Genomic DNA, 22916 nt, shown 5'->3' on the forward strand with positions numbered 1-22916 from the left:
ATTTAATTAAAAGGATTTTTTTATTATTTCATCAATAATGTTTTGAGATTGTCTCATTACAATATGGAAAGAATAGCATTTAAGCTACTCAGTATTTACTTTCAAGATATATATTAGATTTTTGCAGTTGCTTTATCTCAATGATACTGTATTTTCAGGGTTATCTTGAAGAACTCTTACGACTTAGAGAGAACCAGCTGTCTGAATCTGTCTCCCAGAATAAAATACTGCTTCAAAGGATTGAAGATTCTGATCTGGCCCATAAACTGGAAAAGGAACAATTAGAATATATAATTGTGGAGCTTCAAGATCAGCTGTAAGTGAGATCCTTTTGGAAAAATATTGGCAGTGTATAAACATAAGAAAATGTCGTGTTTTGACATAGGATTCAAATTCCAAGAAGTCTGATTGCTTGCTATTAAGTTCTTTTCCACTTACTCTCTTTTAAAAGTTTACTTTTCTTATTTTAAAAGTAATCCGTGCTCATTATAGATAGATTACAAAATATAGAAAGAAAATAAAAATTACCTTCAGTTGTGCTACCCAGAGTCAACTGCTATAACTTGGTGTATATTCTTTCAAATGCATAAACATAATTTTTTAAAAGTGTTTATTTAGTTAGTTATTGGTTGACTGATGATTGGTTAAAAAAGATGGTATATAAGACCAGTACCACTCAGAGTATAGTGACAGTGCAGTGTTTGTTACCTGGCTGTCCCAGAATATCACTAAGCACAGTTTAGGAGAGCCTTTTCCATAGCAGTACTTTTTTTTTTTTTTTTTTTTTTGATGAAGAAAGCTGTGTATTGATCTACCTTCTGGTACCAGCTCCTTAAATTATCACTATTCAAAGCAATTGTACTGATCATACCATTTTGTCAAACTTGATTTTATTAATTATTTGTTTATGGTGAAAATCTTGTCACATTAATATTTAATCTTAAAAGATGATTTAAAAGTTTTTGTTTTGAAATAATTTCAAAATTTCAGAGAAGTTGCAAGGAGAGCACAAAGAATTCCCATAGGGCATTTCTTAGATTTACCAATTTTCAACACTTTGCCACATTTGCTCATAATTCTGTCCCTCTTGCATACCTCATAACTTTTCCCCATAATACTTCAGTTGTGTCTTTCCTAGGAACAGAAATATTCTCATATATAAGCATAGTTCATGTATCAACTTAAATTTAATTCAGTACAGTACTTTCATCTTACCCATAACTCATTTCAATTTCATTAGTAATCCAAATAATGGCTCTTATTGCAGCTTTCCTTTTTCTGGTACAGGATCCAGTCCAGAATCATGTTTTTCATTTGGTTGTTTGCTTCTTTAGTCACTTTTAACCTAGAAGAATTTCTCAGTCTTTGTCTTGCATGAGATTGTTATTTCTAAAGAATACAAGCTAGTAATTTTATAGAATGTCCCACATTTTGAGTTTGTTTGCTTTTTCTCATGATCAGAATGAGCTCATCAATTTGTGGATGCAATATTACATACAGAGTATGTCTGTCAGTGCTGTGGATATCATATCCAGAGGTCCATGGAGTCTGTTGGCCTTTTTTTAGTGATATTAGTTCTAATCATTTGGTTAAGATGTTTTTCTCTCTGTATAGTAATTATGGTTCCTTTTAATTAAAGGATGTTACATATTTTGCACAGAGATCCTTTGAGAGCTAGTCAAAGTGAAAGATGATTTTTAAGTAAAAATTTTTTATTAATAAACATAAAACTTTAATGCTTTCTAGGAATTTGTATCTTGATGAAAAGAATTATGTTCACATATTATTTATTTTTTTCCTAATATTTTAAAGAGAGTTTGTCGTTTGGAGTATTACTCATTGAGGGGCAGATTAATACCTTCCATAAGTCCTCACTTCTATAAGTGGGGAGAAAAATATCAAGAGCCAAACAATATGGATTTCTAGTTATTTCTCTACCATTAAAAGAGCAAAAAGATAATTTAATTTTTCATTTGCAGGTGATGCTGGTAGTCTGTCTTAATGGTGTTAACTTAAAAAATAATTGTGAAATCAGTTCTTATTTTATCAAAGAAATATTTTCCTTTGAAGAATTAAAATGTATCATTTATTGTACTTTGGATAATTTAAAGGAAAAGATTCTTATGATTTGCCTCCCTCTCTGTTTGAAACTATTTTTTCCCCTTCCCTCCCCCCATGGTCTTTTGTTAAATTTCTCAAATTCCACATAAGAGTGAAAACCATAAGAGACTCTTAAATACAGAGAACAACCTGAGGGTTGTACGGGGGGAGAGGGGATAATGGGTGACGGGTATTGAGAAGGGCACTTGTTGGGATGAGCACTGCGTGTTGTATGTAAGCGATGAATCATGGGAATCTACTCCCAAAGCCAAGAGCGCTTTGTATATACTGTATGTTAGCTGTACGTCATACACTGTATGACAGTGTATTATATTTAAAAAAACAAAACAGTAAACAACAACCAAAAAAGGAAAAGACTCAAACTTTTTAGTTTTAAAAAAGAATCTAAAATACAGTTTTATGTATGATAAAAGAGTGTCATTGATACTTAAAATTGTTTTTAACGCCTTTAAGGAGATTTAAACTAAATATTATCAGAGCAACAAATAAATAATGAAGGCCAACAGTCAGAATTAGGCTGTTTTCTTGACTTTAGGGTTAAAGATTTACTTTCACATAACATGGCTACTACAATCTTAGCCAGGTGTAAATTGCTGTCTTAAAAGATTCCTTTGTGCAAAAACCATTTACAAGGATACTGAATAGAAGAGTAAGATACATTCCTTTGCGATTCTTCACAATTCACCACATCAACTGAATCATCTCTCAGGTACTGAATACTCTGGGCATTTTTGTGGTTGTAGAGAGAGTGGACTTTTTTCCCTTCTTTTCTTGCTGAGATTTTTGTCAACAGTTTAGGAGGGCCTGCAGTGAAAGCTGGGCATTTAAATTCTCTTTGTTAATCCTGAGAAGATAATAGTGGCCCTGAGAAGATTAAAATTTGTGATGTGTAAAGGAAAAGGTCAGGAGAGGGGTTTAAATGGATTATGTAGAATGTAATATTTGCTTTCACGTTATGTTAATTATCTTTTCCTGGTTGATTTAAATCCTTTGTCACTTACCTTATTCTTTTTATATATTTCTCAATGCGTTGAGAAATATGTGTTTGGTGTGTTTTGAATAACTGTTAAAATATGGTTTAATTTGTCTCAAAAAATGTGAACAGTTTTGGCAATAGAACGTAAGAGTGACGTAGTAGAGGAGCATTCTAAAGCTTTCTTGCATATGTAGACACTGGCTTTATATTTGCCTGTTACGAGCTCAGTCTTAATGTCCTGTATCCTCTGTCTCCTTATCTATAAACTGGAATTGATATTTACCTTGTGGATTGCTATGAGTATTAAATGCTGTTGTATATAATATAGTTAGAACAAACAAAACATTCAATGATTATTCCTCTATTTTGGTCTCTAGAAACTTTAAAATCTCCTTTAATAAATACACCTGGATAAATGGTAAATTTAAAATATTTTACTTTATCATGCCCAGATGCTACACATCAAACAATGAGTTTGGACTTAGATTGTGTTATCCCCAAGTTTCAAAAAATTTGCTTTTCAGATCTAGTTTTTAAATGGCATTTGGATTAATATTTATAATCATAATATAGGTTTGTGTATATTGTGAGGAAGACATTCATGGCCCCTGAAGATTTTACTGGTATCAATTTTAACTGCAAATCTTTTCTTCACTGATCTCTGATGTATTACTAATTGGATTATTTTGGATTATTAGGCTTTGACAAAGATATATTTGAGTGATTACATATATGGTGGTAGAGTTTAAAAGTATTAAATAATTTTAAATCTCCAAATAATGATTGGAAATAATCCTATCATTTCATTGAGAATACAGCATCATTCTAGGTTTTTATTCTCATAGTTTTATTGAAATCTGTGGTACACATTTATTTAAATGACTTTTAACTCCATTTTACTTATATATTAAACTTCATTAAATAAATACAGTCTTAATGTATCAGTTATATTTTGAATCATATATGGAAAGTTTCTCATAAGATTATGAAATATATTGGTTTTGGCCTTATAAAAAACTTACTGTCATATTATTTATGCTGATTTGTGGAAAACTTTTCATTTTTGTATTTATTTTTTTTCAGTAAGCACTTATTTAAGTGTATACTTCTGTACTTGAGAGTAATACAGAGAAGAATAAGACAATTTCTCTGTACAAGGACCTCATAAGCTAATCAAGTGGACAGATTGACATCATTGGTCACATTGTTAATTGAAGAGTATCCTACATGGGAAGAAAGCTTTGTCCTCAACCACAGGTTTAGATCTTCAGATCGATGATCTCTTGTACAAATAACTCTTTGTAAAACACTCATTGCAAGCCACAGGAGTAGGCAGCCTCAGAACAGTGTACATTATTAGTTCTTAGAGGATATATTAATTCTTACAGGATATTGTTGACTTTCAGAAGAAAATGTTGATGCTCTACTTAGTTACCAGTGAAATGAAGATTTTGTTCTTCGTTTTGCTTTCTCTCTTATTTTGAGAATATGATGAACCTGTTATATATAATCACTTCTGTAATGTGAATTAACTCATACAGGATTCACAAACTAGGGTGTGATGTCCGTATAGCAAAGAAATCACCTTGAGTCATAGTTGATTTTTCCTGAGGTTACTGTTTCTCAACAAGAAACATGAATGGAATGCAAAAATACTAATATGGGCACATACTGCAATGCACCAATAGATGGCACTCTCTCACTGTAGTACTCTTTCATCATGCATTCCTTTGGTTCAGTTGAACTTTATCTTGAAGATGCTCTTTTTGTCCTTACCCAGGTTTGTGCATTCTATGCATTTCCACCCTTTTCTATCAAATGGCTTTTACTTTGTTGTTAAAATTGTTGTAAAATGATCATTATATTTCTTTACTTAATGGGAATTTAACAATATTTTAAATCTGGTTTGGAATTTTGTTAGAAATGTCACTGTTTTTTTAAGTGTGTTATAGTTAGAAAGTTGAATAGGTTTTGAGTTGTTAGCTCCTACCTCTGTTTTACCCATAAGGCTGGTTATTTCCAGTGTGATATTTCAGAACACTTTGTTTTATTTTGTTTCTGTGTTATAGCAGAAACGCCCATATTCAGTGTGCTTCTATAGCTTGTAATTATTTTAGTTTTGATGATCATGTTGTCCCATCTTTGTCTAGTGGAATCCTCTTTATATTCATGTTTTGTGGCCTTCACTTTCTTTGATCTTTAGGGCTCTCTGCACAGCCGTTCTAACCATTAGCATAAAATTCTGCATTCCTGAAGCCATGATATATTAAATCTTTCATTTTCATGATTACAGCCTAAGATTTTCTCCATGTGCCATGTCACAAATGGCAGTGGAGAGTATCCTAAGAATTATAGCGTATCTGACAATAAGTGATAAGTGGAAAATAAAACAAAGGTTTACTGCAGTACCATTAAGATTTTTGTTAGACTCACTCTCAGAACTTAACTCATAGCCATGGGCTTCAAATGTATTCCCTTATTAAAATTAAAAGTTGCTTCAATATCAGGAGCACTTGGGTGGCTCAGTCAGTTGAGTGTCCAACTTTGGCTCAGGTCATGATTTCATGGTTTGAGCCCCACGTCGAGCTGGCTGCTGTCAGCACTGAGCCCGCTTCAAATCCTTTGTCCCCCTTTCTTTCTGCTCCTCTCCTGCTAACTAAGCTCTCTCTGTCGCTCAGAAAACAAACATAAAAAAATGTTTTAATTGTTTCATATCACTCATCTTTGGGGTTTCTCAGAAGTACTTGGAATCGCAGATATTAAATCCTACGTGCCAAGGGTCATATGCCTTATATGTCCAGCTGCCAAAGTAACCCTCATCATGAGCATCAGCATAGCCTCTGAGGTAAATGAGAAAGAAGCAGAGTAACGGAGAGAAGATAACCCTCAATTTTGGAGACACAAGCTAAAGGATCATGTGAACAAAATAATAGCTTTGAATGACTAATTACTGCTATCAAAATAGCGTATAGAATTCTAGATCTTTTATAAGAACTTGTAAGTAACAGCAGACTTGAGCCTAATCTCTGAAAGGAAGGAAAAAGACCAAACTGAAAATCTTCTCTTTTTGTCTCTTTTGTTTAAAGTCATAAATGTTACATCCAGGGCTCAAAAGAATGTGGGATCTCATTTTTAAAGCCAGGATAATCTCTATTTACAAGGAATCTTAAGGATTTGAGAATAGAAGTGGAAGGAATCATTGGAAACACCAACACTTTAGGAAGAAGGTACCTCCCCCGACAAAGACCAAGAAGGAACAGCCAGATAGTTATGTGTGGAGTTGTTATTATTTCACAGGAGAAAAAAAATATATTCACTTAGGGAACATTAACAAATACCACTGCCTGGACCCCACCATTGTAGAATCTCATCTCATCGATCTGAGATGAGATTAGGGTATCAGAATTTTTAAAATGCTTCCTTAGTTACTTCAATATATCATCAGGGTAGAGAACCACTAGACTAGAAGTTTGTTGTGGTGTTTAGCAAAGCACAGTGGTATTTATTATGCTCTCAACAGCAATTTAATTGCTTCCCTAAACATTAAAGCTACCTAGATATTTTGTTATTTTAAGCAAGAAAGATACAGTGGTAATTAATTTCTAATAGTTTTAAAGTAGAATATATTCTGTATTTGCTATTCCCCGGAAGATTAAATTCTTTTTCAAGATGCCTTTTTTGAAAGACTCTGTTGTCCTTTGGATTAAAAACAGTGAACCATAGCTTATTTTGATAATGATCAAATTTACTTGTTTTTATAGCTCAATATTTGTTTATCCTGCTGACATTTATTGAGCCCCTCTTCTATCCTAGATGCGTGGCTTGGTGCTAAGAATACAGAAATAAATTTGTTCTAGTTCCTGTCCTCATAGCTCGTACAGAGGCCACAGACCTAGAAACAATAAGAGCAGTAAAATGTCACAAGTGCTATGATAGAGGTGTGTATGGTATACAGTGGGAAACAAAGGAGAACGAACTGGGAAGGATTGAAGGTGGAGTGCTTACACTAATTCCTTAAAGTGGCTTTGACGTTTGATAGATGACGGTGGGAAGAGACAGACCTCCCAGACAGAGAAAACAACAAAAGCAAAAAGAGATTAAAGCATCCAGCAAATATAGGAAACTGTATGCTAGCTTCTTACTCAAACATAGAAGGCAAGTGTGTATGTAAATGTGGCCAGGTGAGAAATGAGTTTATATTCCATGTTAAGGAGTTGTGTGGAGTTGCCAGTATCACATCAGATCAGATTTCCATTTTAGAATGACAAACCTTTGAAATAATATTTTCTGATACATAAGCACTTACTGAGTACCTACGTTGTTCTAGGAACTGTGCTAGGTACTGGAAATTTAAATGTGAATACGATAATTATGAGGATATCAGAATTGACTAAATGATATCTAAATGATGTGAGGAGTGTATAGGAATGTGTATATATATGTACAGTAATAAAAGTATGTGCACTTTACAGAAGTAGCACAGGAATAGTGGTCCAGAGAAAGCATCACTAAGATATTGATGTTTGAATGGGGCTTTTCAGGAGTTAAAGTGACCAGATAAAGGAAGGAAAGGAAGGTTTTTCTAGATAAAGGGAAGAGTACATATGGAAACATGGGTACAAAACATGAGGAAGATCAGCATAATACAATATTAACCAAAGTATTATTAGAAGCAAATTGTTTTTCTGGAAACATTGAAATATCTTTTATTGGGACTATATATTTTTATCTGAGATGAGTCTCTATTAAAAATTAAGATGCCAAACAAACAAAGAAAAAAAAAGAAATAAACTGAAAAACAGACTCTTAACTATAGAAGTTTACCAGAGGGGAAGTCGGTGGGGAGGTGGGTAGAATAGGTGAAGGGGATTAAGATTGCATTTACTGTGATGTGCACTGAATAATGTATAGAATTGTTGAATCACTATAGTATACACCTGAAACTAATGTAACAGTGTGTTATAACAGTATGTTAACTCTATTGAAATTAAATGAAAATAGGGGCACCTAGGTGGCTCAGTTGGTTAAGTGACCAACTTCAGCTCAGATCATGAACTCTTGGTTCATAGGTTTGAGCTCCACGTCGGGCTCTGTGCTGACAGCTCAGAGCCTGGAGCCTGCTTTGGATTCTGTGTCTCCCTGTCTCCCTCTGCCCCTTCCCCACTCGTGCATGCACACTCTCTCTCAAAAATAAACAAACATTAAAAAATATTTTCTTAGGGGCACCTGGGTGGCTCAGTCAGTTGAGGGTCCGACTTCAGCCAGGTCATGATCTCACAGCTCGTGGTTTGAACCCCGCATCGGGCTCTGTGCTGACAAAGCCTGGACCCTACTTCAGATTCTGTATCTCCATCTCTCTGCCCCTGCTCCCCACCCCTGCTCACTCTCTGTCTCTCTCAAAAATAAATAAAAATTTTTAAAAATTACAAAATATTTTTTAAATTAAAAATAATTTAAAAATTTTAATTAATTAAAATAACTGTAAAATAGTTCACATTATCAGAGGAGAGGGGTAAATATACCCTTCTTGTTTTTAGTTTTTTTAAATTCCATTATAATTAATGCACAGTATTACATTAGTTTCAGGTATACAACATAGTGATTCACCAATTCCATACATTATTCACTGCCCATCACTATGAGTATATTCCTAATCCCCTTCACCTGTTTCACCCATTTCTCCACCTCTCCTTTAGCAAATGACAGTTGGTGCTCTATATTTAAGAGCCTGCTTTTTTGTCACTTTTTTCCTTGTTTGTTTTTTGTTTCTTAAATTCCACTCATGAGAAATCATATGGTATTTGTCTTTCTCTGACTGATTTATTTCACTTGGCATTCTATCTTCTAGATCCATCAGTGTTGTTGCAAATGGCAACATTTCATTCCTTTTTATGGCTGAATAGTATTCCTGTGTGTGTGTGTGTGTGTGTATACATACACACCATATCTTCTTTATCCATTTATCTATCCATGGACGGTTCAGTTGCTTCCATAATTTGGCTATTGTAAATAATTCTGCAATAAATATGGGAGTGCATATCCTCTTTTCGTATTCTTTGGATAAATACCCAGGAGTGGAATTACTGGATTATATTGTAATGCTATTTTGATTTTTTGAGAGACCTCTATACTGTCTTCCACAGTGGTTGCATCAGTTTGCATTCCCACCAACAGTGCCTGAGGGTTCCTTCTTCTCCACATCCTTAGCAACACCTGTTGTTTCTTGTGTTTTTGATTTTAGCCATCTTGACAGATGTGAGGTGACATATTGTGGTTTTGATTTGCATTTCTCTTATGATTGGTAATGTTGAATATCTTTTCATGTGCATATTGGCCATCTACATGTCTTCTTTGGAGAAATGTCTGTTCATGTCTTTTCATTTTTAATTTGATGATGATGATGTTTTGGTGTTGAATTTGATAAGTTCTCTGTATATTTTGGATACTAACTCCTTAATCAGAGATGTCATTTGCAAATAACTTCTCCCAATCAGAGGGTTATCTATTTGTTGTGTTGATTGTTTCCTTTGCTGGTAAAAGATTTTTATTTTGATGTAGTCCCAGTAATTTTTGCTTTTGTTTCCCTTGCCTCAGGAGACATATCTAGAAAAATGTTGCTATGGCCGATGTCAAGAAAATTACTGTCTGTTCTCTCTTCTAGAATTGTTATGGTTTCAGGTCTCACCTTTAGATCTTTAATCCATTTGGAGTTTATTTTTGTGTATGGCATGAGAAAGTGGTCCAATTTCATTGTTGTGCTTTAGCTGTCCTGTTTTCCCAACATCATTTGTTGAAGAGACTTTCCCCCTTGCATATTCTTGCCTTCTTTGATGTAGATTACTTGACCGTATAATCATGGATTTATTTCTGGACTCTGTTCTATTGATCTATATGCCTGTTTTTGTGTCAAGACCATACTGTTTTGATTATTTCAGCTTTGTAGTGTAACTTGAAATCTGGGACTGGGATATCTCTAGTTTTGTCCCGCTTTTTCAAGATTGCTTTGGTTATTCTGGGCCTTTTGTGGTTCCATACAAATTTTAGGATTGTTTGTTTTAGTTTTATAAAACATACTGTTGGTGTTTTGATAGGGATTGCATTAGATGTGTAGATTGCTTTGGGTAGTATGGACATTTTAACAATATTTGTTCTCCCAATCCATGAGTGTGCAATATTTTTCCACTTTTTTGTGTCATCTTCAGTTTCTTTCATTGGTGTTTGTTTTTGGAGTACAGGTCTTTCACTTCCTTGGTTAACTTTATTCCTAGGTACTTTATTATTTTTGGTGCAAATGTAAATGGAACTGTTTTCTTAATTTCTCTTTGTTCTACTTCATTATCAGTATATGGCAATGGAAGGGATTTCTGTATATTGGTTTTGTATCCTGATACCTTACTGAATTGGTTTATCAGTTCTAGCAGTTTTTTGGTGGAGTCTTCACTATAGTATACTATACTATACTATACTATACTTAGATATTTTACTATATGCTTAGTATTTGGATATACTATGCTATACATAGTATCATGTCATCTGTAAATAGTAAAACTTTTCTTTTCCCTTACCAATTTAGATGTCTTTTATTTCCTTTTTGTTGTCTGATTGCTGTGGCTAGGACTTCCAATACTATGTTGAGTAAAAGTGGTGAGAGTGGGCATCCTCGTCTTGTTGTTAATGTTAGGGGGAAAGCTATTTTTTTTCCAATGAGTATGATGTTAGCTGTTAGCTTTTCATAGATGGCCTTTATTATGTTGAGGTATGTTCCCTCTAATCCTACTTTGTTGAGGGTTTTTATCATGAATGAATGTTGTACTTTGTCAAATGTTTTTTCTGCATCTATTGAAATGATCATATAGTTTTTATCCTTTCTCCTGTTGATGTGAGGTATCGTTGATTAATGTGCAAATATTGGACTACTCTTGCAACCCAGGAATAAATCCCACTTGATCTTGGTGAATGATTTTTTTAAAAAATATATTGTTGAGTTTGGTTTGCTAAGATTTTATTGGGGATTTTGCTTGTATGTTCATCAGAGATGTTATACTGCAGTTCTCTTTTTTAGTAGTGTCTTTATCTGGTTTTGCTATCAGGATATTGCTAGCCTCATAGAATGAATTTGGAAGCTTGCTTTCCTCTTCTATTTTTTGGAATAGTTTGAGAAGAATAAATATTAACCCTTTTTAAAATGTTTGATGAAAATGTTTGAAGCCATCCGTTCCTGAGCTTTTGTTTGTTGAGAGGTTTTTGATCATTAATTCAGTTGCATTACTAGTAGTTGATTTGTTCAGATTTTCAATTTTTCCTGATACAGTTTTGGGAGGTTATGTTTCTAGGAAGTTACCCATTTCTTCTAGGTTGTCCCAATTTATTGATGTATAATTTTTTATAATATTTTCTTATAATTGCTTGTATTTCCATGGTGTTGGTTGTCAGTTCTCCTCTTTCTTTTCTCATTTTTTTATTTGAGTCTTCTCTCTATCGCTCGCTCTCTCTCTCTCTCTCTCTCTCTCGATAAGTATGGCTAAAGGTTTATAAATTGTGTTGATATTTTCAAACAACAAGTTCCTGATTTTATTGATTTGTTCTATTGTTGTCTTTTTAAAAAAATTTCTGCTGTAATCTTTATTATTTCCTTTCTTCTACTTGTTTTGTTTGTTCTTCTTTTACTAGCTCCTTTAGGTATAAGGTTAGGTTGTTCATTTCAGCTGTTTCTTGCTTCTTGATGTAGCCCTGTGTTGCTGTAAACTTCCCTCTTAGAACAGCTTTATCTGTATCCCAGTGATATTGGACTATTGTGTTTTCGTTTGTCTACATGTATTTTTTGATGGCCTTTTTGATTTCTTATTTAGTAGCATGTTATTTAACTTCCATGTATTTGACTTCTTTCCTGATTTTTTCTTGTGGTTGATTCTAGTGTCATAGCAGTGTGGTTGAAAAAGATGCATGGTATAACTTCATTCTTTTTGAATTTTTTGAGCCTTGTTTTGTTGCCTAACATGTGATCTATTCTGGAAAATGTTCCACGTGCACTGGAAAAGAATACATGTTCTGTTTTAGAATGGAATGTTCTGAATATACCTGTTAGATCCATCTGGTCCAAATGTGTCATTCACAGCCACTGTTTCATTTTTCATTTTCTGTTTGGATGATCTATTCATTGATATAAGCGGGGTGTTAAAATCCCATACTATTATTGTATTACTATTGATTACTCTTTTTACATTTGTTATTGGTTGCTTTATATATATGGGTGCTTTCATGTTGTGTACGTAAGTATTTACAATTGCTACATCTTTTCATTGCATTTTTCCTTTTATGATTATGTAGTGTCCTTTTTTGTCTTATTCCAGTGTTTGTTTTAAAGTCCAGTTTTTAACTTTTTTTAGTGTAACCTCTGCATCCAACATGGGGCTTGAAGTCACAACTTCAAGATCACGAATTGCATGCCCTACAGACTGAGCCATCCAAAACCCTTAAAGTCCATTTTGTCCAATATAAGTATTGCTACCTCAACTTTCTTTTATCTTCAATTTGCATGATGTTTTTCTGTCCCTTTACTTTTAATCTACATGTGTCTTTAGTTGTGAAATGAGTATCTTGTAGGCAACCTATGGATGGGTCTTGTTTCTTTACCCATTCTATCACCGTATGTCTTTTGACTGGAGCATTTACTCCAGTTACATTCAAAGTAATTATTGATAGGTATGTACTTAAATGCCATTTCATTGCTTGTTTATGATTATTTTTGTAGTCTCTATTCCTTTCTTCTCTTGCTCTCTTCTTTCATGGTTTGGTGGCTTTCTTTAGTGATATACTTGGATTCCTTTCTATTTTTTTTTACAGACCTATTACTAGTTTATGATTCTGATTAGCATTAGGTTTATATATAAAATCTTATGCATCTAGCAGTCTATATTAAGTTGATGTTTGCTTCAGTCTGAACCCATTGTAAAAGCACTACATTTTTATTCCCCTCCCTCCCTCACAATTTTACAAATAGGGTGTCATACTTTACATTCTTGTATTTTGTGAATAACCCTTACCGATTTTTATAGATATACTTAATTTTACTACTTCTGTGTTTTCTACTTTTCTTACTCCTACTTATGGTCTTTCCACTCCAAGAATCCCTTTTAACATTACTTGTAAGGTTAGTTTAGTGGTGAGAATTCCTTTAACTTTTGTTTGGGAAACTTTTTGTCTCTTCTTCTATTTTGAATGATAACCTTGCTTGACAGCATATTCTCAGCTGCACATTTTTCCCTTTCAGCGCTTTGAATATATCATGCCACTACATTCTGGCCTGCAGAGTTTCTGCTGAAAAATCCGCTGATATTTTTCTGGGGTTTCCCTTGTTTGTAACTATTTTCTCTTGCCGCTTCTAAGATTTTCTTTTTATCACCTTTTGCCATTTTAATTATTACGTGTCTTGGTGTGGATTTCCGTGGGTTGATTTTGTTGGAGGATATCTGTCTTCTGAATCTGAATTTTTGTGTTCTTCCCCACATTTGGGAAGTTTCCAGCTATTATTTCTTCAAATACATTTCCTACGCCTTTTACTCTCTATTCTTCTGGGATCCCTGTAATGCAGATGTTATTATACTTGATGGTGTCACTTAATTCCCTTATTCTATTCTCTTTTATTTGCTTTTTTCCCTCTATCCTGTTCTCCTTGATTGCTTTCCATTACACTGTCCTCCAGGTCACTGATCCATCCTTCTGCTTCCTCTAGTTTACTCTTTATTCCCTCTACTGTTTTATCTCTTTTTTTTTCAATATATATAATTTATTGTCAAAATGGTTTCCATACAACACCCAGTGCTCATCCAAAAAGGTGCCCTCCTCAATACCCATCACCCACCCTCCCCTCCCTCCCACCCCCCATCAACCCTCAGTTTGTTCTCGGTTTTTAAGAGTCTCTTATGCTTTGGGTCTCTCTCACTCTAACCTCTTTTTTTTTTTTCCTTCCCCTCCCCCATGGGTTTCTGTTAAGTTTCTCAGGATCCACATAAGAGTGAAAACATATGGTATCTGTCTTTCTCTGTATGGCTTATTTCACTTAGCATCACACTCTCCAGTTCCATCCACGTTGCTACAAAGGGCCATATTTCATTCTTTCTCATTGCCATGTAGTACTCCATTGTGTATATAAACCACAATTTCTTTATCCATTCATCCGTTGATGGACATTTAGGCTCTTTCCATAATTTGGCTATTGTTGAGAGTGCTGCTGTAAACATTGGGGTACAAGTGCCCCTATGCATCAGTAGTCCTGTATCCCTTGGGTAAATTCCTAGCAGTGCTATTGCTGGGTCATAGGGTAGGTCTATTTTTAATTTTCTGAGGAACCTCCACACTGTTTTCCAGAGTGGCTGCAGCAATTTGCATTCCCACCAACAGTGCAAGAGGGTTCCCGTTTCTCCACATCCTCTCCAGCATCTGTAGTCTCCTGATTTGTTCATTTTGGCCACTCTGACTGGCGTGAGGTGATATCTGAGTGTGGTTTTGATTTGTATTTCCCTGATGAGGAGCGACGTTGAGCATCTTTTCATGTGTCCATTGGCCATCCGGATGTCTTCTTTAGAGAAGTGTCTATTCATGTTTTCTGCCCATTTCTTCACTGGGTTATTTGTTTTTCGGGTGTGGAGTTTGGTGAGCTCTTTATAGATTTTGGATACTAGCCCTTTGTCCGATATGTCATTTGCAAATATCTTTTCCCATTCCGTTGGTTGCCTTTTAGTTTTGTTGGTTGTTTCCCTTTGCTGTGCAGAAGCTTTTTATCTTCATAAGGTCCAGGTAATTCATTTTTGCTTTTAATTCCCTTGCCTTTGGGGATGTGTCAAGTAAGAGATTGCTACGGCTGAGATCAGAGCGGTCTTTTCCTGCTTTCTCTTCTAGGGTTTTGATGGTTTCCTGTCTCACATTCAGGTCCTTTATCCATTTTGAGTTTATTTTTGTGAATGGTGTGAGAAAGTGGTCTAGTTTCAACCTTCTGCATGTTGCTGTCCAGTTCTCCCAGCACCATTTGTTAAAGAGACTGTCTTTTTTCCATTGGATGTTCTTTCCTGCTTTGTCAAAGATGAGTTGGCCATACATTTGTGGGTCTAGTTCTGGGGTTTCTATTCTATTCCATTGGTCTATGTGTCTGTTTTTGTGCCAATACCATGCTGTCTTGATGGTTACAGCTTTGTAGTAGAGGCTAAAGTCTGGGATCGTGATGCCTCCTGCTTTGGTCTTCTTCTTCAAAATTACTTTGGCTATTTGGGGCCTTTTGTGGTTCCATATGAATTTTAGGATTGCTTGTTCTAGCTTTGAGAAGAATGCTGGTGCAATTTTGATTGGGATTGCATTGAATGCGTAGATAGCTTTGGGTAGTATTGACATTTTGACAATATTTATTCTTCCAATCCATGAGCAGGGAATGTCTTTCCATTTCTTTATATCTTCTTCAATTACCTTCATAAGCTTTCTATAGTTTTCAGCATACAGATCTGTTACATCTTTGGTTAGGTTTATTCCTAGGTATTTTATGCTTCTTGGTGCAATTGTGAATGGGATCAGTTTCTTTATTTGTCTTTCTGTTGCTTCATTGTTAGTGTATAAGAATGCAACTGATTTCTGTACATTTATTTTGTATACTGCAACTTTGCTAAATTCATGTATCAGTTCTAGCAGACTTTTGGTGGAGTCTATCGGATTTTCCATGTATAATATCATGTCATCTGCAAAAAGCGAAAGCTTGACTTCATCTTTGCCAATTTTGATGCCTTTGATTTCCTTTTGTTGTCTGATTGCTGATGCTAGAACTTCCAACACTATGTTAAACAACAGCGGTGAGAGTGGGCATCCCTGTCGTGTTCCTGATCTCAGGGAAAAAGCTCTCAGTTTTTCCCCGTTGAGGATGATGTTAGCTGTGGGCTTTTCATAAATGGCTTTTATGATGTTTAAGTATGTTCCTTCTATCCCGACTTTCTCAAGGGTTTTTATTAAGAAAGGGTGCTGAATTTTGTCAAAGGCCTTTTCTGCATCGATTGATAGGATCATATGGTTCTTATCTTTTCTTTTATTAATGTGATGTATCACGTTGATTGATTTGCGAATGTTGAACCAGCCCTGCATCCCAGGAATGAATCCCACTTGATCATGGTGAATAATTCTGTTTATATGCTGTTGAATTCGATTTGCTAGTATCTTCTTGAGAATTTTTGCATCCATATTCATCAGGGATATTGGCCTGTAGTTCTCTTTTTTTACTGGGTTTCTGTCTGGTTTGGGAATCAAAGTAATACTGGCTTCATAGAATGAGTCTGGAAGTTTTCCTTCCCTTTCTATTTCTTGGAATAGCTTGAGAAGGATAGGTATTATCCCTGCTTTAAACGTCTGGTAGAACTCCCCTGGGAAGCCATCTGGTCCTGGACTCTTATTTGTTGGGAGATTTTTGATAACCGATTCAATTTCTTCGCTGGTTATGGGTCTGTTCAAGCTTCCTATTTCCTCCTGATTGAGTTTTGGAAGAGTGTGGGTGTTTAGGAATTTGTCCATTTCTTCCAAGTTGTCCAATTTGTTGGCATATAATTTTTCATAGTATTCCCTGATAATTGTTTGTATCTCTGAGGGATTGGTTGTAATCATTCCATTTTCATTCATGATTTTATCTATTTGGGTCATCTCCCTTTTCTTTTTGAGAAGCCTGGCTAGAGGTTTGTCAATTTTGTTTATTTTTTCAAAAAACCAACTCTTGGTTTCGTTGATCTGCTCTACAGTTTTTTTAGATTCTATATTGTTTATTTCTGCTCTGATCTTTATTATTTCTCTTCTTCTGCTGGGTTTAGGCTGTCTTTGCTGTTCTGCTTCTATTTCCTTTAGGTGTGCTGTTAGATTTTGTATTTGGGATTTTTCTTGTTTCTTGAGATAGGCCTGGATTGCAATGTATTTTCCTCTCAGGACAGCCTTCGCTGTATCCCAAAGCATTTGGATTGTTGTATTTTCATTTTCGTTTGTTTCCATATATTTTTTAATTTCTTCTCTAATTGCCTGGTTGACCCACTCATTCGTTAGTAGGGTGTTCTTTAACCTCCATGCTTTTGGAGGTTTTCCAGACTTTTTCCTGTGGTTGATTTCAAGCTTCATAGCATTGTGGTCTGAAAGTATGCATGGTATAATTTCAATTCTTGTAAACTTATGAAGGGCTGTTTTGTGACCCAGTATATGATCTATCTTGGAGAATGTTCCATGTGCACTCGAGAAGAAAGTAAATTCTGTTGCTTTGGGATGCAGAGTTCTAAATATATGTGTCAAGTCCATCTGATCCAATGTATCATTCAGGGCCCTTGTTTCTTTATTGACCGTGTGTCTAGATGATCTATCCATTTCTGTAAGTGGGGTGTTAAAGTCCCCTGCAATGACCACATTCTTATCAATAAGGTTGCTTATGTTTATGAGTAATTGTTTTATATATTTGTGGGCTCCCGTATTCGGCACATAGACATTTATAACTGTTAGCTCTTCCTGATCGATAGACCCTGTGATTATTATATAATGCCCTTCTTCATCTCTTGTTACAGCCTTTAATTTAAAGTCTAGTTTGTCTGATATAAGTATGGCTACTCCAGCTTTCTTTTGGCTTCCAGTAGCATGATAAATAGTTCTCCATCCCCTCACTCTCAATCTAAACGTGTCCTCATGTCTAAAATGAGTCTCTTATAGACAGCAAATAGATGGGTCTTGTTTTTTTTATCCATTCTGATACCCTATGTCTTTTGGTTGGCGCATTTAGTCCATTTACATTCAGTGTTATTATAGAAAGATGCGGGTTTAGAGTCATTGTGATATCTGTATGTTTTATGCTTGTAGCGATGTCTCTGGTACTTTGTCTCATAGGATTAACCTTAGGATCTCTTGTAGGGCTGGTTTAGTGGTGACGAATTCCTTCAGCTTTTGTTTGTTTGGAAAGACCTTTATCTCTCCTTCTATTCTAAATGACAGACTTGCTGGATAAAGGATTCTGGGATGCATATTTTTTCTGTTCATCACATGGAAGATCTCCTGCCATTCCTTTCTGGCCTGCCAAGTTTCAAAAGAGAGATCAGTCACGAATCTTATAGGTCTCCCTTTATATGTGAGGGCACGTTTATCCCTTGCTGCTTTCAGAATTTTCTCTTTATCCTTGTATTTTGCCAGTTTCACTATGATATGTCGTGCAGAAGATCGATTCAAGTTATGTCTGAAGGGAGTTCTCTGTGCCTCTTGGATTTCAACACCTTTTTCCTTCCCCAGTTCAGGGAAGTTCTCAGCTATTATTTCTTCAAGTACACCTTCAGCACCTTTCCCTCTCTCTTCCTCCTCTGGGATACCAATTATGCGTATATTATTTCTTTTTAGTGTATCACTTTGTTCTCTAATTTTCCCCTCATACTCCTGGATTTTTTTTATCTCTCTTTTTCTCAGCTTCCTCTTTTTCCATAATTTTATCTTCTAGTTCACCTATTCTCTCCTCTGCCTCTTCAATCCGAGCCGTGGACGTTTCCATTTTATTTTGCATCTCATTTAAAGCGGTTTTCAACTCCTCCTGACTGTTCCTTAGTCCCTTGATCTCTGTAGCAAGAGATTCTCTGCTGTCCTCTATACTGTTTTCAAGCCCAGTGATTAATTTTATGACTATTATTCTAAATTCACTTTCTGTTATATTATTTAAATCCTTTTTGATCAGTTCATCAGCTGCTGTTATTTCCTGGAGATTCTTCTGAGGGGAATTCTTCCGTTTGGTCATTTTGGATAGTCCCTGGAGTGGTGAGGCCCTGCAGGGCACTTCCCCTGTGCTGTGGTGTATAACTGGAGTTGGTGGGCGGGGCCGCAGTCAGACCTGATGTCTGCCCCCAGCCCACCATTGGGGCCACAGTCAGACTGGTGTGTGCCTTCTCTTCCCCTCTCCTAGGGGCAGGATTCACTGTGAGGTGGCGTGGCCCATCTGGGCTACTTGCACACTGCCAGGCTTGTGGTCCTGGGGATCTGGCTGGGGTGGGTAGGCAAGGTGCACGGGGGCAGGAGGGGCAGGCTTAGCTCGCTTCTCCTTAGGTGATCCACTTCAGGAGGGGCCCTGTGGCAGCGGGAGGGAGTCAGACCCGCTGCCAGAGGGGTGGCTCCGCAGAAGCACAGAGTTGGGTGTTTGCGCGGAGCGAGCAAGTTCCCTGGCAGGTACTGGTTCCCTTTGGGATTTTGGCTGGGGGATGGGCGAGGGAGATGGCGCTGGCGAGCGCCTTTTTTCCCCACCAAACTGAGCTCTGTCGTCCCGGGGCTCAGCAACTCTCCCTCCCTTTGTCCTCCAGCTTTCCAGCTTTCTGAGCAGAGCTGTTAACTTATGACCTCCCAGACGCTAAGTCACGCTTGCTGTCGGAACACACTCTGTCCGGCCCCTCCGCTTTTGCAAGCCAGACTTGGGGGCTCTGCTTGGCCGGCAGGCTGCCCCTCCGCCCCAGCTCCCTCCCGACAGTCCGTGGAGTGCGCACCGCCTTGCCGCCGCCCTTCCTACCCTGGCTCGGGAGACTCCGTTCTGCTAATCCTCTGGCGGTTTTCTGGGTTATTTAGGCAGGTGTAGGTGGAATCTAAGTGATCAGCAGGACGCGCGGTGAGCCCAGCATCCTCCTATGCCGCCATCTTCCCAGCATCCCCCCTACTGTTTAAAATGGCTTTTTCTTTAGTGTTTATTTTTGAGAGAAAAAGCACGTGAGTAGGGGAGGGGCAGAAAACAAGGAAGATAGAGAATCCGAAGCAGGCTCTGCACTGTCCATGCAAAACCCATAAACTGTGAGAACGTGACCTGAGCTGAAGTCGAATGCTCAACTGACTGAGCCACCCAGCCACCCCTGTTCCCTCTAGTATATTTTTAATTTTAGTTTTTGAGTTCTTTATCTCTGCTTGGTTCTTTTTTATATTTTCTGTGTCTTTGTTGAGAGTTTCACTGAGGTCCTCCCATATTTTCTCAAGCTCAGTGATTATGACCATTACTTTCTGTATCAGATATATTGCTTATCTCCATTTTGTTAACTCTTTTGTTGTGATTTTGTCCCTTCTTTCATTTGGGACACAGTCCTTGGTCTTCTCATATGTGTCTAACTTTCTGTGTCTTTTTCTATGTGTTAGGAAAGTTAGCCATGTCTCTGGCTCTTGAAAGTAGTGGCCTTATGAAGAAAAGGTCCTATAGTGCCCTACAGAGCAATCTCCCATTTACCAGAACCTGGAGCTTCAGGGGCATCTCCTGTGTGTGTCGAATACACCCTATTGCTGTGACTGAGCTGCATTTCTCTTCAGTCATATGCAATGACTGTTTTTGACTGTTCTGGGCAGGGTTTGGTTTCTGTGTTGCTAGTGGGCCAGTATGGGGCTGCCTTGGGCTTGAGTTGAGTCAGACCAGGAATTTGCCAAAGCTGTGGTCATGTTAAACTGCAGAGTGCTCTCCTTTGTTGTCCCCCGAGAGGCTTTCATTGGTGGGTGGGGACTGCAGTCAGACCAGGTGTCTATCCCCAGCCCACTTCTGGGGCTTCAGTGGAGCTGGGTGTATGGGTATATTTCCCTCTCATCAGGGCAGCAGTTTTTTTGAAGTAGTCACTGTCAGGGCTGCTTGCACAGTGTTAGGCTTATAGTGCCTCTTTGGATGGATTCCTCCCTAGGGCAGGTTGGATGGTGTGGGTCTGCAGAACATCATGGGGGTGGGGCATGCAGTTAGCAAGGTTGGAGCAGAGGGCCCCTGGAGCCACTTTGGAGAGTTCAGAAGTGCAAGTTAGAGGGAGTAGTCCACAGGAGAGCACAGGCTCGGAAGGCATGTTAACAAGCTACATGGAGAATGTCTGTGCTGATTCTGCAGGTGTCTGCATATATAGGCTGGGGGACAGGGGAGGGAAAGGTGAATTCTTCAGTGTTCATGATCAATCCAGAGTCGTATTATGTTCTATTGTATTATACTTAGTTAAGAAAAATGAAGTGTTTTCGCAAATTATATACCTATATATAGTGCAAATTACATATTTAGAAAGTAAGGAATTTTCAGGCTTTAGCTAGATTCCAGAGAATAAATTGTATTCATCAAATATTTCTGTCATGCCCATGAGGGCTTAATAATGAGCTGATTTCCTTTGAAAAATAGAACAACTCACTGAACTTTAACTGGAAGCTATCCTGTTTTGTTCCAAACTGTTTCTCAGGAGAGCTGGACTCCTGCTTCATAGAGAGATTTTGTGTTTATAAATCCATGGTATTTTGATTTTATGTATATCCATAAGGATATGCTCAGGTTAGAGAGTTGAAGGTATATTCAGAGGGCTTATGAAATGGCCAGTTAATACTGACACATATTTCAACATAGTTACGCATAAAGAATCAAACTTCACATGATATTTTTTTACCAAAATGCCAAGTAAAATAACTTTACGTAAGCAAGACAAAGATCCTTTTCAAGGATCTGGAAGCATTTATTGGGAAAGGTAAAATATAATAATAGAATTTAAGTTGTACTTTCTGGACTTACCTTTTGAGAATGGTTATGAAAAAGATAGGATAATCAGAGGTACTTTTAGATGGTTGCTTCTTTACACATTTTAGTCATTTTTAAAAATATTTATTTATTCATTTAAATGTTTTATTTATTTTTGAGAGAGAAAGAGACAGAATGGCAAGTGGAGGAGGGGCAGAGAGAGAGGGAGACACACAGTCCAAAGCAGGCTCCAGGCTCTGAGCTGTCAGCACAGAGCCCAACACGGTGCTCAAACTCATGGACCAGAAGATCATGACCTGAGCCGAAGTTGGACGCTTAACCGACTGAGGCACCCAGACACGCCTGCTTCTTTACACATTTTAAGTGTATCTGCCATGGCCCCTCAATACATTTACTTGATATTAGTTGCAAATACGTTTTTTCAATTTTCATGAAAATGCTCTCTTTGAAATATTTTGTAGATTTAATTTAAATATTTGGTTACAACTGGACTTGGGCATATGTACTTAAAGCACTTTCAAAGTGCTTTACATAGAGTGTTTTTTGTATACATTTGAAGTTAACATGATTTAAAATAGGAAGTTATAACTACCTGAAAATTTATTCAAAACTCTAACCACAGAGAATAAACCTATAGTACAAACACAGAAGATAGAATGGGGCCCCTGGGTGGCTCAGGGGACCTCATTTCCCTTCAGGTCATGATCTTACGGTTTTGAGATGGAGCCCCTTGTCAGAGCCCCTCATCAGGCTCTGCGCTGACGGTGCAAAGACTGGGATTCTCTTTCTCCCTCCCTCTCACTCCCCCCACCCTCACACTCACTCACATGTGTATGCTCTCTCTCTCAAAATAAATAAATAAACATTTTAAAAAAATTATAAAAAGAAAGAATGGCAACAAATCATTACAAAAAAATCATCAGATAACAAAGGAAAACAAAAGTGGAAGAGAGACACAAAACTGCAAAACAGAATGGCAGTAATTAGGATTAAACTCATCAATCAGAAGGCATAGAGTGACTGAATGGATTAAAAGAGTAAGAGCCAATGATATCCTGTCAACAAGAGACTCATTTCAGATTTAAAGACATACGTAGGCTGAAAGTGAAGGAATGGAAAAAGATATTTTATGCAAATGGTAACCAAAAGAAAGCAGGGTGTCTGTACTCAAAATAGACTTTAAGTCTAAAACTTTCTCTAGAGGTAAAGAAGGTCATTATATAATGATAAAAGGTTCAGCTCAGCAGGAAGATGTGTGTGTGTGTATGTGTATGTACATACACATATGTGTGTGTGTGTGTGTGTGTATATATATGTATATATGTGTATATA

General features: G+C 36.8%; 1 protein-coding gene across 1 annotated transcript in view; it reads left to right on the plus strand.

Annotated features, from left to right (window-relative positions):
* Positions 1-22916, plus strand: part of RUNDC3B (RUN domain containing 3B) — a 145659-nt gene that overhangs the window by 94816 nt on the left and 27927 nt on the right. Inside the window, exon 8 of the mRNA XM_049641390.1 lies at positions 159-316. Coding sequence (XP_049497347.1) covers positions 159-316 — 158 coding nt within the window. The remainder of the gene's footprint in view (positions 1-158; positions 317-22916) is intronic.

This window comes from Panthera uncia, chromosome A2 (genome assembly GCF_023721935.1).
Source record: "Panthera uncia isolate 11264 chromosome A2, Puncia_PCG_1.0, whole genome shotgun sequence".
NCBI classification, from domain to species: Eukaryota; Metazoa; Chordata; class Mammalia; order Carnivora; family Felidae; genus Panthera; species Panthera uncia.